General features: G+C 61.9%; 2 protein-coding genes across 2 annotated transcripts; both read left to right on the top strand.

The window, feature by feature from the left end:
* Window positions 1-3: 3 nt before the first annotated feature.
* Window positions 4-2,009, top strand: LOC115947568 (uroplakin-3b-like protein 1). The gene is made up of 6 exons (XM_034068895.1): window positions 4-221; window positions 543-689; window positions 944-1,175; window positions 1,258-1,334; window positions 1,573-1,702; window positions 1,790-2,009. The coding sequence occupies exons 1-6, from the start codon at window positions 26-28 to the stop codon at window positions 1,893-1,895; spliced, it is 888 nt and encodes a 295-aa protein (XP_033924786.1). The 5' UTR covers window positions 4-25; the 3' UTR covers window positions 1,896-2,009.
* A 1,901-nt stretch (window positions 2,010-3,910) lies between these two features.
* LOC101869303 (ras GTPase-activating protein 4) lies at window positions 3,911-13,136 on the top strand. The gene is made up of 20 exons (XM_034069079.1): window positions 3,911-4,019; window positions 7,253-7,309; window positions 7,845-7,958; window positions 8,126-8,187; window positions 8,292-8,418; window positions 8,832-8,913; window positions 9,031-9,162; window positions 9,258-9,349; window positions 9,902-10,025; window positions 10,107-10,260; window positions 10,576-10,640; window positions 10,748-10,860; window positions 10,930-11,116; window positions 11,605-11,742; window positions 11,845-12,162; window positions 12,242-12,379; window positions 12,455-12,590; window positions 12,662-12,782; window positions 12,868-12,983; window positions 13,015-13,136. The coding sequence occupies exons 1-20, from the start codon at window positions 3,955-3,957 to the stop codon at window positions 13,134-13,136; spliced, it is 2,463 nt and encodes an 820-aa protein (XP_033924970.1). The 5' UTR covers window positions 3,911-3,954.
* The last annotated feature ends 381 nt before the right edge of the window (window positions 13,137-13,517 follow it).

Raw genomic sequence — 13,517 nt, 5'->3', positions numbered from 1 at the left:
GCCTGCGGGCGCTCCCATCCCGGCCATGCTCCCTGGGGAAACGGGCTGGACCAGTTTGCCACGGGGCTGTGGCCAGCGCTGGAATGTGGGTGGTTGGGGCCGGCCCGGGTCTGGTGGGGACACGGAGCTCATCCGCCCGCATTGCTGCCCTCGGCACCCAGGAGCCCGCACGATGCTCCCGCTGCTCCTGCTGCTGCTCCCGGCGGCCGCCTGCGGCCAGGGTGAGTCCGACAGCGGATGGGATGGGATGGGGTAGGATGGGATCCGGTCCTCGGGGTCCTGCTTGCGGGGGTCCCCTGTGCACAGCATCAGCATCCCGCTGGAGCCGGAGGTGTGGGGCAGCTGGTGCCCCTGTGCTGGTGCCACCTCCAGTGCGGAGTCCTCGGGGTGGGGGGGGAAGGAGGTGTCTTTGCTCCCTGTTTTCATGTGTTTGAGCCCAAAATGAGGGATGGGAGAGGAGGAGGGGGGGACACAGGCGGGTTCAAAGGGGCAGCTCCCTCTGTGGCCCCTGTGCGCTGCACCCTCCTTGTCTCCTCCCGCAGACCCGAGGCTGTACACACCGGCCCTCTCCACCCTGCCCCTGGGGGGGCTCACGACCACCTCCACCTTCGTGCTGGACCAGCCCCGCTGCGCCTTCCCCAACTCGCTGAGCGACGCCGTCATCTGGCTGGTGGTGGCCGTCCCGGAGGGTGCGGAGGGGTCCTGGGGGTGCGAGAAGGGCTCCCCGTGCTCCCTGCGGTCCCTCCTCATCCCATCCCCATCCCCATCCCCATCCCATCCCCATCCCCATCCCTATCCCCATCCCATCCCCATCCCTATCCCCATCCCATCCCCATCCCCATCCCTATCCCCATCCCATCCCCATCCCCATCCCTATCCCCATCCCATCCCCATCCCCATCCCTATCCCCATCCCATCCCCATCCCCATCCCTATCCCTGCAGGCGTACCCAGCTTCGACAGGACCCTGGAGCCGGGGTCCCCGGACAGGGCGTACCAGCGCTTCCCGGCCAACACCTCCGCCTACATGACCCTCAACACCACCCTCCTCAACTACCCCTGCCCCAAAGCCGATGGGGAGATCTCGGTGCTGCGCGTCGGCAGTGAGACCAGCTGCCAAGGGGATAACACCAGACCCACCTGCAATGGTCCCCTGCCCGGCCCCGGGCCGTACAGGTACACCCATCCCCATCCCTGCTCATGGGGACCCCCCAAGGGTGCTGGCAGCCCCCGAATCACATCCCCCCTCCCATCCCAGGGTGAGGTTCGTCGCCTGGGATAACTCCGGTCCTGTGGCTGAGACAAAGTGGTCAGAGCCTATCTACCTGCAGAAAGGTACCAGGGGGCTCATCCTGCCCCTTGCACCCATCCCACATCCCCCGGGTTGAGTGGTGTGGGGTGGTCTCGTTGGGGGGGCTGGATGCTGAGCACCAGCGTCTCAGGGTTCAGCTCCCCTGCGAGCGGGGGGGGAAACTGAGGCAGGGCACAGATGGCACCGTGTGAGGGCAGGAGCTGCAGTCCCACACCGAGTGCCCACAAACACACCGGGGTGCACATCCTGCTCCCTCCCCAGCCACGCCACAGACCAGCATCCCCCGGAAGGACCGCGGGCACAGCGCTGCCATGATCGCCCTCACCTCCATCCTCACCATCCTCTTCGCCACCCTGCTGGCCGGCCTGGTGGCCATGCTGGTGTGCTGGGGGTCAGTGTCACCCCCGTGTCCGTCAGGAACCGCGATGGGTGCTGGCAGGTCACAGGGTGACACCCGTACCCCCTTTCCCCCCCATAGCTCGGATGCCTGCGGTGTCAGCAGCACCTTCAGCAAGCCTGAGGCCGTGACGGTGCAGAGGTACAACACACACCACGTCTATGATCACCCCCCCTCCCGGCTCTGAGCCCCTCTGCTGCCCCACGCTCCTGCCCCACACACGATGCCCACCGCCTCCTGTGTACGGCTGGAGCTGTACTGGAGCCCGACATTAAAGGCTTTTCTGCATGCTTTGGGCCCAGCCTCTGCCTCCTGTGCGTGATTCCTGCCCCCGGGAATGCCCCCCCGGCAACCCCATCCCAATGTGCCCCCCCGGGGCTCTGAGCCCCATCCCAATGTGCCCCCCCGGGGCTCTGAGCCCCATCCCAATGTGCCCCCCCGGAGCTCTGAGCCCCATCCCAATGTGCCCCCCCGGGGCTCTGAGCCCCATCCCTGGGTGCGGCCTCGCGATGCTCTGGAGTGGAAGAAGCGTTTTTCACACCCAGCTTAGGGAATGTGGCGTCACCTGCATCCGCTTTGGATGGGGCAGTTCCCCTGCGGGGTGCGGCAGAGAGAGGATCCTGACCCCCAACAGCCCCGGGGCTGGGGTGAGAGGCACCGAAGTGCCCCCAGGAGTGGGGGTGTGGGTACAAAGGGGTTTGTCCCCATTCGCCTTCGCCCCGCAGTGATTCCCCCTTCCCCGAGCCCAGACCAGGGGCTCCTTCATCCAGAGCCGGCCCAATCCTTCCTGGGTGCTGCTGGTGTTCCCCCGCCAGCCACGAGATGGCAGCGGGGCCTGATCCTGCACCAGGGTCGGGGGTCCGATCCTGTAACTGGGAGCTGTGGGGTCCTGGTGCAGCGTTACTGGTGCTGTGTCAGGCTGTGGGGCCTGGATCCTACAGCCTGGGCAGGATGAGACCCTCTAGTGCTGAGGACAAGCAGGGCAGAGGACCGCAGCCCCCTTTAAGTGGACTCAGGGTGGGTGTGCATATACATATACACATCACATACATATACACCACATACATACAAACACCACATACATATAAACATCACACACACACACATATATACACACATGTACACGTCACACACACACACATGTACATGTCACATACACACACACACATCCATTACCCCCCCGTGTTTCCACGCAGGCTGTGCTCCCAGGGCAGCCCCACGGTCGGTCCCCCCCTCCCTCGGGATCGTGATGTGTGTATGTGTGTGATGTGTATATGTATGTGGTGTGTATATGTGTGTGGTGTGTGTATGTACGTGGTGTGTATATGTGTGTGGTGTGTATATGCATGTGATGTTTATATGTATGTGGTGTGTATATGTATGTGGTGTGTATATGTATGGGATGTGTATATGTATGTGATGTGTATATGTATGCCGTGTATATGTATATGCACACCCACCCTGAGTCCACTTAAAAGGGGGCTGCAGTTCTCTGCCCTGCTTGTCCTCAGCACTAGAGGGTCTCATCCTGCTGGGGATGGGACATATGGCCCTGAGCCTGTGCAGGGCTGGAGCTGGCACCCGGGGAGGTGTGAGCGATGACGGCAGGGGTCCTTGTCCCTTGTTCCATGTGCGGGGGAAGCGGACGGGGCAGCGTGTCCCCATAGTGTCCCTGTGGAGCCGCCGTGATGTCCCTATGGTGTCACTGCGGTGTCCAGGCGCAAATGCCAAGGACCAGCGGTGTCTGCCAGCACGGCGCTCAGCCCCAGCGCTGCTCTTGCAGTTGGGGTTCCCCATCTCCCCTTCTCTACCGCTGGCACCCCCGAAATGCCACCGGCCCCTCCGAGCGCTGCAGCTGTGTGGGATTAACTGAGTAAGAAAGGGTCAAGGTGGGTTTGGGGCACGGGGAGCGGCGGGGGCGCACCGCGGGGGTCAATGGGGTGCGGGGGCAGCAGGAACCCGGTGTGGGGCCGTCCTTAAGGGCCGGGCTGAGCTCCGGTACCCGAGGGCTGCAGGGGAACCCGACACCGAGCGGTAACCATCGCGTAGGGGATCCCAAGCCCCGCCCACAACACACAAGCCACGCCCACACTCCCCTGTCACGCCCACTCGAAAGCCACGCCCCCTCCTCCCGCCCCGCGCTCTGATTGGCTGCCTGCTGCGCCGGCCCGCACATGGGCTCGGGGCTGGGGCAGCCGCCGGTTCGAGGCTGCCGTCGGGTCCGTCGCGCTCCGCTGCCCATCGCCATGGCCCAGCGCTGTGCGCTCTCCATCCGCATCGTGGAGGGCAAGAACCTGCCCGCTAAGGACATGTGAGTGCCCCGGGGGGGTCTGGGGGGGAGCCTGCCCTGGGGGGAGCCCTCCTGCACGGGGGGTCCGGGCAACAGGTCCCTGTGTGCTGGGGACACCCTGGGCGCTGTGCCCCAGCAGTGAGTGTGCTCTGGGGGTGTCCTTAGGGTGGCTTTGCGATGCCCCTTGCATCGGGGTTTCCCCACACACACACACACACGGTGGCTTTGTGGTGTCCCCACAGCTTTAAGGGCTTCTTCAGGATGGCTGGGGGTCCCCACAGCAGGGATTGTGTTCGGGGGGTTCCCTCTAGGATGGCTTTGGGGTGTTCACACAGCAATGGGGGTTCTCCACAGGGTGGCTTTGGGGCTGTATTGTATTGGGGTTTCCCTTTGAGTGCCCCCAGCAGTGCTTTGGGGCCCCTCAGGAGAGCTGTGATGTACCCCTTGATATGGGGGTGCCCTCTGGGATGGCTCTGAGGTTCCTCCTAGGAGCACCCAGTGCTGTGTGTGGTGTCCCAAGCAGTGCTTCAGGGCACCCCAAGCAGTACTGCCTCTTTGGGGGACTCCCCTTGTGCTGCCCTGCGGCAGGGCTGTCCCCACCACGCACCCCACTGCCTGCAGCTGGGCCCTTTGCAGGGACCCCAAAAGGAGCTGCGAGGACCCTGGCTCCGTTCCTCCCCCTGGCTGAAGCCTGGCTGTGGTCGGGGGGGATCTGCTGGCAGCCCTTTGGGTCCGGCTTTTCCTCCACGTATCCCAGCGTTATCCTCATCACCCTGACCCTTATGTGGGAGGATGTGGGGACAGTGTTGGGGTGGGATTGAGGGGCAGCTCAAGACAACAGGAGGCTGTTGAGGAGCACTCAGCAGCCGGGCAGGGTCAGGGCTCCCGGAAAAGCAGCAAAAATCCCTGCAGCCGTCATGGAAAAAGAGGATAAACAAGGAAAGAAACATGACTTTTGTTTTTTCCCCTTTCCTTTTTTAAATCCCGTGTGTCAGAGCCTGGGTTTTAAATCCCTTTGGCTCAGCTCCCTGCGGGCAGCTCCGCTTCAGAGGGCGTTATGGGGTTTAGGAGCCTGTTGCCGCTGTGCAATAACGCCCTGAGCGGAGCTTTCCGGACCGGTGCCTTTGGGACGTGGCTCTGGGAAGGGAGAGGGAAACCCGAGCGCCGGATCCGGGCAGGATCACCCTCTGCAGCCTGACCTTGACCGCCGTCCCCCTCCTCGGGGTGGGAGCCTGTTCCTTGGCTCCATCCTGGCACCGCCTTTGGGATCACAGCGGGAATCCCTCTGCGGGTGTGTGCAGGTCGGAAGCACCCGTGGGTCATGGGGCACCCCCAGACCCTTGTGGTCCCCCCCCCCCCCAGCTCCTGCAGGGACCCTCCCAGCACAGGGACAGGATTCGGGGCACCCCCAAACCCTTGTGCCCCCCCCCAGCTCCTGCAGGGTTCAGCACAGGGACAGGATTCTGGTGCTGTTGCTGTGATTTGTGACTGTCCCTGCCCCAAGGAGCTGTGCCACCACCACCAGCATCCCGGTGACTGCAGTGGGGTTCAGTGCCACGCTCCCCACTGGCCGTGCCCATGTGTCTCCCATCTCCCCCTGCTACCAAAGGGCTGCTGCTTGGTTTTGCCTTCCACGCCAGCGCCTGCCCTATGCCGAGCTTGGCACCGTGCAGCCATGAAACCATGGAACTGCCCATAAAGAGGCAGGAAACCTGCTCCTGCTGCTGCCAAACTCCAGTGCCAGAATCTGGGCGAGCAGGAAGAGCTGCAGCAGCTCCAGCTCAGCCCTGGGTGCGTTCTGCCCCAGTGTCCCCCCCCTAGGATCAGCCCCCTCCCAGCTGAGTGCTTCACAATCCTTTCCCTGCCTTCCCGTTGCAGGAAAGCAAGGGAAATAACCTGATCTGATTGTATTTTACTGCCCCCCATTCCCAAGGGCTGGACAGAGCAGCACCACTGCACCAGTGGATGCTTAATCACAGATCCCATCCTCAGCCCCCAGTGCTGGGGTGGATGGCAGCAGGGATCACACACGTTTCTCCCCCCCCCCCCCCCCCCCCCCCCCCCCCCCCCCCCCCCCTTTATTCATACTGTGCTATGAGGTTTTAAACTTCTATCTTCATTTCCTCTTTTTAAAGCCCAACCTTCCCCTTTTCACATGGCTCATGGCACCCATGGAGCAGCCCATGTGCTGGAACACCCCCGTGTCAGGGACAAGGCTTTCCTGCTGTCAGCATCAAGCAGCTCCCATCTGAAGCCTGCCTGCGTTGCTGGGCACGGCTGGAGCAGGCAGATGTTCCCTTTCTGCCTGCCTGCTCCCTGCCCGCCCCATGGTTTGCATGAGGCAGGAAATGTCAGCGACAGGCTCCAGTTAACGACGCTCTCATTAAAATCCTCTGCAGAGGGTGGTGGGAGCAGAGCTGCTCTTGGCCACCTGCCTGCATCCTGCGTGGACCAAGGTGATGGAGCTGCCTGGGGATGGGGATGCTGAAGTGGTACCCAGGATGCACAGCACAGACCCCCCTACACCCGTGTTTGGGAGGGCACAAACCACCCCAAACGCTTTCAATATCTTAAATCCTTAAATCCCTTTAATCCCCCCCCCCCCCAGCAGTTGGCTCTCAGCCTCCCTGGGTTTGGCCTGGTTTTGGGATGGGGACATCGCTCTATGCTTGCGGTCCCTGCCTGCAGCAGTCACCTCCTTTCTGATGCTCCGGGGCAATAAGCTGTGAAGCAGCAGCTCAGGAGCCATGATTCATGATGTCCACAGGGAGGAAGTGGGGTCAGAGCATCGAGGTGGCTGCCAACAGCTCTACTGCCTGCCCTTGTCACCCTCTGCATCCCTGGGGATGTCCCCATCCCTGTGAAGGTGTCAGGGCTCCGGGTGTGCCTGGGGCTGCCGTGGCCTCTCTCCCAGTGCAATGGGGCTGCGGGTGCCTGGAGCCGGTTCAGGGAAGGGGTGGGTTTGTTTGTTCTCGTTCTTCCCATCTGGCAGAGGAAAACCTCTGCTGGCTGCCAGCGGGATGTGGTGACCGGACACACTCAGGGATGTGTTCTATGGGCTGAGAGCAAAGCGGGGTCACCACATTGCCTTTCCAGCCCCCACAGTCCCTGCAAGGGGCACTTGTGAGGTCCCCATCTATCTACAGGGTGATTTGCCAGGGCTGAAGGCTTTGGTTGCCCATCACCATGGGGTTGGGGTACGGGGCCAGGGCCATGGCTGGTGGCCCTGACAGAGCCGTGCCCTGTCCTTCCAGCACAGGGAGCAGCGACCCGTACTGCATCGTGAAGGTCGATGATGAAGCCATCATCAGGTGAGTGGCTCCATGGCCCTGGCTGGTCCTCAGATGGGCTGGCACACACTGCTCCTGGGGGCTCTTGCAGCCACCCTGCTGCAGGCCTATTATCATCATCATCATTATTACTAGGATTATATTTTATTACTATTATATTGTTATTAATAAGAGTATTATTATGTTATTATTAATAAGAGTATTATTATGTTATTATTAATAAGAGTATTATAATAATGCAACTAATTATTATTATTCCTTAATATAGGTGTGGTGCTCAAGGGCATGGTTTAGTGCTGAACTTGGCAGTGCTGGGTTCACAGTTGGACTCGATGATCTTAAAGGTCTTTTCCAAGCTAAATGATTCTATGAATCTATGAATTAACTCCAGGCACAGCTCACAGCCACAGAACAGTGACAGGAATCCATCCCCTGCCCCACCTGAGTGTTCAGATCTGTGGGTGCTGCCCCCAGCTCTGTGTCATGGGCAGCTCATAGGGCTGGGGAAGTGGGGAGAGCCTCATCCCCTCCATCACCAGTGCCATCTCCCCCATAGGACTGCCACGGTGTGGAAGACGCTGTCCCCGTTCTGGGGGGAGGAATACGAGGTGCATCTCCATCCCACCTTCCACAGCATCTCCATCTACGTCATGGATGAGGATGCGCTCAGGTACAGGCAGGTTGGCTGTGGGACATTGGTGGCTTTGGCTGCCTCTGTGCAAAGGGTGGCTGAGGTGCTCCATGGGGACAGACACACTGATGCCCCTGGCGGAGCAAGTGGGCTCCATTCCATTCCTGACCCCACACCATGTCCTGCTCCCGGCTTTTGTTCTCCAGCCGCGATGATGTTATCGGGAAGGTCTGCATCACCCGGGACATGCTGGCAGAGCACCCCAAGGGTAAGGTGATGGGTGATTGGTCAGGACCCATCTCCCATCCCTGTGATGAGCAGGACCCCACAGTCCCCTCAATGATCCCCCATGAGGGTCACCCTTTCCCACAGGATACAGCGGCTGGATGAGCCTCAGTGAGGTGGATCCCGATGAGGAGGTGCAGGGGGAGATCCACCTGCGGGTGGAGGTGGTGGGGGGCCCAGGCCGGCGGCTGCGCTGCGCTGTGCTGGAGGCCAGGTGAGGAGGGGATGGGGACCGGGTCCCTGTGTGCAGTGGGGATGTGTCCATGACTTGGTTTTCCCATTGGAATCAGGGTGTTCTCCGGTACCTGCCCTTGGGTGCAGAGCATCCTCTACCCAATGGGGATACTGGGGCAGGGTCCACCTCATCTGCTCCTCCATAGGGTGTGCATCTGCAGATAGAAGCATGGAATGGTTTGGGTTGGAAGGGACCTCAAAGCTCATCCATCTCCAATCACTGGAGCAGCTGCTCCAAGCCCCAGTGTCCACCCTGGCCTTGAACACTGCAGGGATGGGGCATTTACCACTTCTTTGGGCAACCCATTCCAGTGCCTTATGATGCTGGGGAGCCGAGGAGGGCAGTGGGTGCCCATAGTGTAGCTGCTGTTAAATTCCCCCTCTTCTCGGCAGGGATTTGGCCAGGAAGGACCGGAATGGTGCCTCTGACCCCTTTGTCCGCTTGCGCTACAATGGGAAGACACAGGAGAGCACGGTGAGTACAATTCCAGCTGGAGAAACCATCCCACTGGGAAGGCCCAGTGTTCCCAAGGGTTGTTGGATGGGGACGGGGATGGGGATGGGGATGGGAATGATGCCATTGCCTTTGCAGGTGGTGAAGAGGTCCTGCTACCCACGCTGGAATGAGACCTTTGAGTTCGAGCTGGCCGAGCCTGCTGGGGAGAAGCTGTGTGTGGAGGTGTGGGACTGGGACCTGGTGGGCAAGAACGACTTCCTGGGCAAGGTGAGCCCCGAGCCCATCCCTGCTGCCCACTCGGAGACAGGGACCCATCCCTGCCCCGTGTGTGCTCAGGGCTATGGGTGCTGCTGCTGCTGCAGGTGGTGTTCGGGGTGCAGGGGCTGGCGGAGGCCGGGCAGGATGAGGGCTGGTTCAGGCTGCGGCCGGATGCATCCAAAGCGAGGGAGGACGGGTGAGTGTGGGCACAGGGGTCTGGGGTGGTCCCGGTGCCATAGGGGGGCTGGGGAGGGGCTGCTGTGTGCAGCAGCATCACTCCTGGGTGTGCTGTGGTCTGGGACAGGGGGAAGTACAGGGCAGCCCCATCGGTGTGCCCGGGCTTCCCTGGGCTGTTGGGCCATGTCCTGCTTGGTGAAGTACTTCAGCCTGCCTACCCATGTACCCATCTATGTCTGTCTGTCTATCTATCTGTCTGTTTATCTATCTGTCTGTTTATCTATCTGTCCATCTATCTGTCCATCTATCTGTCTATCTATCTATCTGTTTATCTATCTGGCCATCTATCTGGCTATCTATCTGTCTGTTTATCTATCTATCTATCCATCTACCGATCTACCCATCTATCTGTGTATCTACCCATCTACCCACCTATGTATCTATCCGTCTACCCACCCTTCTATCTATCCACCCACCTACCTACCTCTCTATCTCCCCCCCTATCTACCCACCCACCCACCTCTCCCCTCACCCTCCTCTGTGCCCATCCCTCCCACCCCCGTGCCCGCAGGCGCCGCTGCAGCCTGGGCTCGCTGCAGCTGCAGCTGAGGCTGCGGGATGAGACTGTGCTGCCCTCACACTGCTACCGGCCGCTGGTGCAGCTGCTGTGCCAGGAGGTGCAGTCAGGGCTCCAGGTGAGGCTCCACACGAAGCCCCCTCTGCCCCCAGCCCCAGGGTGATCCCTCCCATGGCATCTCCCTGCCTGTCCCCACCAGGATGGACGAGTGCATCTGGTCACGCTCCTGGATGAAGCCACCACAGCCGAGTGCCGGCAGGAGGTCTCCATCAGCCTGGTCAAACTCTTCCTGGGCCAAGGGCTGGTCAAGGAGCTCCTGGACCTGCTCTTCGAGTTGGAGCTGGCCAAGCCCTGTAAGACGGGAGCGGATCTGGAGGCTTCCAACCATCTCCTGGGGCTGCAGAACCTCCAGGACCTCGTGTGGTGATTTCTGGGGGTGCTGGTTGAGGTTCAGCCCATGCCCTGTGCTCTGGGTGGGCATCCCTGGGTCCATCCCGAGCAGCTCCTGGGCTGAGGCTGGTGCAGGAGCAACTGGTTTGGGGTGAGGGAATCCCATGGACATGGCTGGGGCTGGAAGGTGCAGCCCATAGAGGTAACCCCATGACTGCAGCTGCCTGGTGGGTGAGCTGTGCCCATCCCCCAGGCTCAGACCCTCTCCTGTCTTGCAGGTGAGCCCAACACTTTGTTCCGGAGCAACTCCCTGGCCTCCAAGTCAATGGAGTCCTTCCTGAAGGTGCCGCAGTGCCTGAAACCCGGCTCTGGGCTGGCCTCACCTGGGAGGTGGTGGTGCCAGACCTGTGCTGTGCCCCCCATCAGCATCCCTGCGTGGTCCCTCTGCAGGTGACGGGGCTGCCGTACCTGCATACTGTCCTGGGCCCCACCATCAACCGCGTGTTCGAGGAGAAGAAGCACGTGGAGCTGGACCCCGGCAAGGTGGAGACCAAAGATGTTGGGTAAGGGGTGCATGGGGCCATGGGGCAGGGGGGACCCTGGCCATGGGGTGACAATGACGGTGCCCGCAGGTGCTCGGGTCTGCACCGGGTGCAGACGGAGGGTGAGGTGATTGAGCAGGGCCGGCAGCACCTCCAGTCCTACCTGCAGGAGCTGCTGGATGCCATCGTCAGGTCGGCTCCCATGTGTCCCCCCGTTATCCGTGCTGCATTCCGGCTGCTCTTCCAGCGTGTCGGGGAGCGCTTCCCACAGCACCAGGTTGGGCTGGGGTTGAACAGGGGCAGTCCCTGGCTCTGGTTGATGGGGTCCCTATTGGGCATGGGGCAGCCCCAGGGATGAGGTGCAAGGGGGACAGTGGGGCTGTGCTGGACCAATAGCAAGGATCTGAAGGGGGGCTTCAATGGTGCTGGGGAGGGGCTCTTCATCAGGGACTGTAGCGATAGGACAAGGGGTGATGGGTTCAGACTGAGATGGGAGGTTAGGTTGGATATAAGGAGGAAGTGAGGGTTAGACGTGGCTGCCCCATCCCTGGCAGTGTTCAAGGCCAGGTTGGACACAGGGGCTTGGAGCAGCTGCTCCAGTGGAAGGTGTCCCTGCCCATGGCAGGGGTTGGAGCTGGATGAGCTTTAAGGTCCCTTCAACCCAAACCATCCCATGACTCCATGTCCCTCACTCAATGGTCCATGCAGTGCCGGGGGCTGTCCTGTGCTGGGACAGACTCCCCCCCTACACCTTGTTGTCTGCAGCACATCAAGTTCGTGGCTGTCACCAGCTTCCTTTGCCTCCGCTTCTTCTCTCCGGCCATCATGACCCCCAAGCTCTTCCACCTGCGGGATGCTCACGCTGATGCTCGCACCGGCCGCACGCTGCTGCTGCTGGCCAAGGTGGGATGGGGGCACATGGAGACTGGTGCTGCTGCCACCCTGCTTCCCATTGGGAAGCTCTGTGCATGCCACCGGTGACGCTGCCATCCCGGGGGTGTCCAGGCCATCCAGATGGTGGGGAACATGGAGCCGGCAGCCGGGCGGGCCAAGGAGCAGTGGTTGGCCCCACTGCTGCCCACACTGCAGGAGGGCATCACCAGGATGAAGGACTTCATCACCCGGCTGGTGGAGATGGAGGAGGAGGAGGAGGAGGAAGGTGAGGGGCGGCCGCTGCCCCCCCCCAGTGCGGTGCTGAAGGAGGGGCTGCTCTTTGTGCACAAGACACGGGGCAAGGGGCCCCTGCTGAGCGCTGCATCCAGGAAGCTCCACTTCTGCCTCACCGGGGAGAGCCTCAGCTTCAGCAAGAGCCCTGGAGCCGAGGTAGGGGAGTCCTGGGGGGCAGTGGGGTGGGGGGGTCAGTGGGGCGGCACTGACCCCCTGTGTGCGTCCCCTCCATCAGCACTGTGGGGCCATCGCCCTGCACGACATCCTTGCGGCAGAGAAGGTGGAGGAGAAGAGCTTCGGGAGCTCCCACGTCATGCAGGTGGTTTACATGGATGCGGGCGGGCAGCAGGAGACGGCTTACCTGCAGTGCAAGGTGGGATGGAGATGGGGGGGGTGACACTGGGGGTGTCACAGCACGGGACCCCCCTTGTCACCCCTACCCCTGCAGTGTGTGAATGAGCTCAACCAGTGGCTGTCAGCCCTGCGCAAGGTGTGCGGCAACAACCCCCGTGTGCTCCGTGCCTACCACCCTGGCGTCTTCCGCGGGGACAAGTGGAGCTGCTGCCACCAGCGGGACAGGATGGGTACGAGGAGGGGGGACCCCCACAATGGTGCTGCTGGGGTCCCCCCATACCCTGACACTGCTGCGCCGCAGGGCCGGGATGTGACCGGACCCGGCACGGAGTCACCCTGCAGGACTGGAGCGACCCCATGGAGCCCGCGGTGGAGGCACAGCGCCTGTTCCATCACCTCCAGGGGCTGCGGGACACCCTCAGGTGAGCCCCAACCGCGGGGTCCCCCCCCCCCTGAACCCCCTATCTTAATGCCAAGGTTCCATCCTTCTCCTCCCTGTATCCCCAGGGAAAAGTACTGGGAGCTGCTGTCCGGCACCCAAAATGGTACTCAAGAAGGTAGGTGGTGCTGGGGGTGCTGTGGTGCTGGGGGTGCCGTTGGGGGTGCTGGGGGTGCCGTTGGGGGTGCAGGGTCTCACTGTGCTCACCCCTGCAGGTGCCCCCCTGCCCGAGGGGCTGCGCCGGCTCTTTGGGGTGCTGGGGGAGCTGGAGAGCTGCCACCGCCAGGCACAGCCCCCGGCCCCCCCTGCGCCTGCCCTGCTGCAGCTGCAGACATGAGGGACCCCCCCCCCCCCCGTGTCCCTGCGCCTTGGGGACCACAGCGGTGGCAATAAAGCTGTTTGTACCCTGCAGCCCTGTCCTGGCCGTCTGTGGTGGATGGGGATGGGGATGGTGGTGGTGACACTGGTTACATCCTCACTGGTGCCACTGATGGTGGTGCCCCTATAGGGACCGTCCCTGATGGCATCGCGAGTGTTGGTGCTCCTCATGGCATCACTGATGACCTCAGGGGTGGCCCCGCTGGTGTCCTTTGTGGTGGCACCAGTTGGGGAATGCTGATGGAGGAGTCAACCCATGGTTTTGTTGCTGATGGCATTGGTGGTGACGTCAGTGCCATTGGTGGTGACGTCAGTGCCATTGGTGGTGACATCAATGCAA

This window comes from Melopsittacus undulatus, chromosome 13, assembly GCF_012275295.1.
Source record: "Melopsittacus undulatus isolate bMelUnd1 chromosome 13, bMelUnd1.mat.Z, whole genome shotgun sequence".
Classification (NCBI taxonomy): Eukaryota; Metazoa; Chordata; class Aves; order Psittaciformes; family Psittaculidae; genus Melopsittacus; species Melopsittacus undulatus.
Note: the sequence above shows the minus strand (reverse complement) of the source record. Positions and strands in the feature narration are given on the sequence as shown.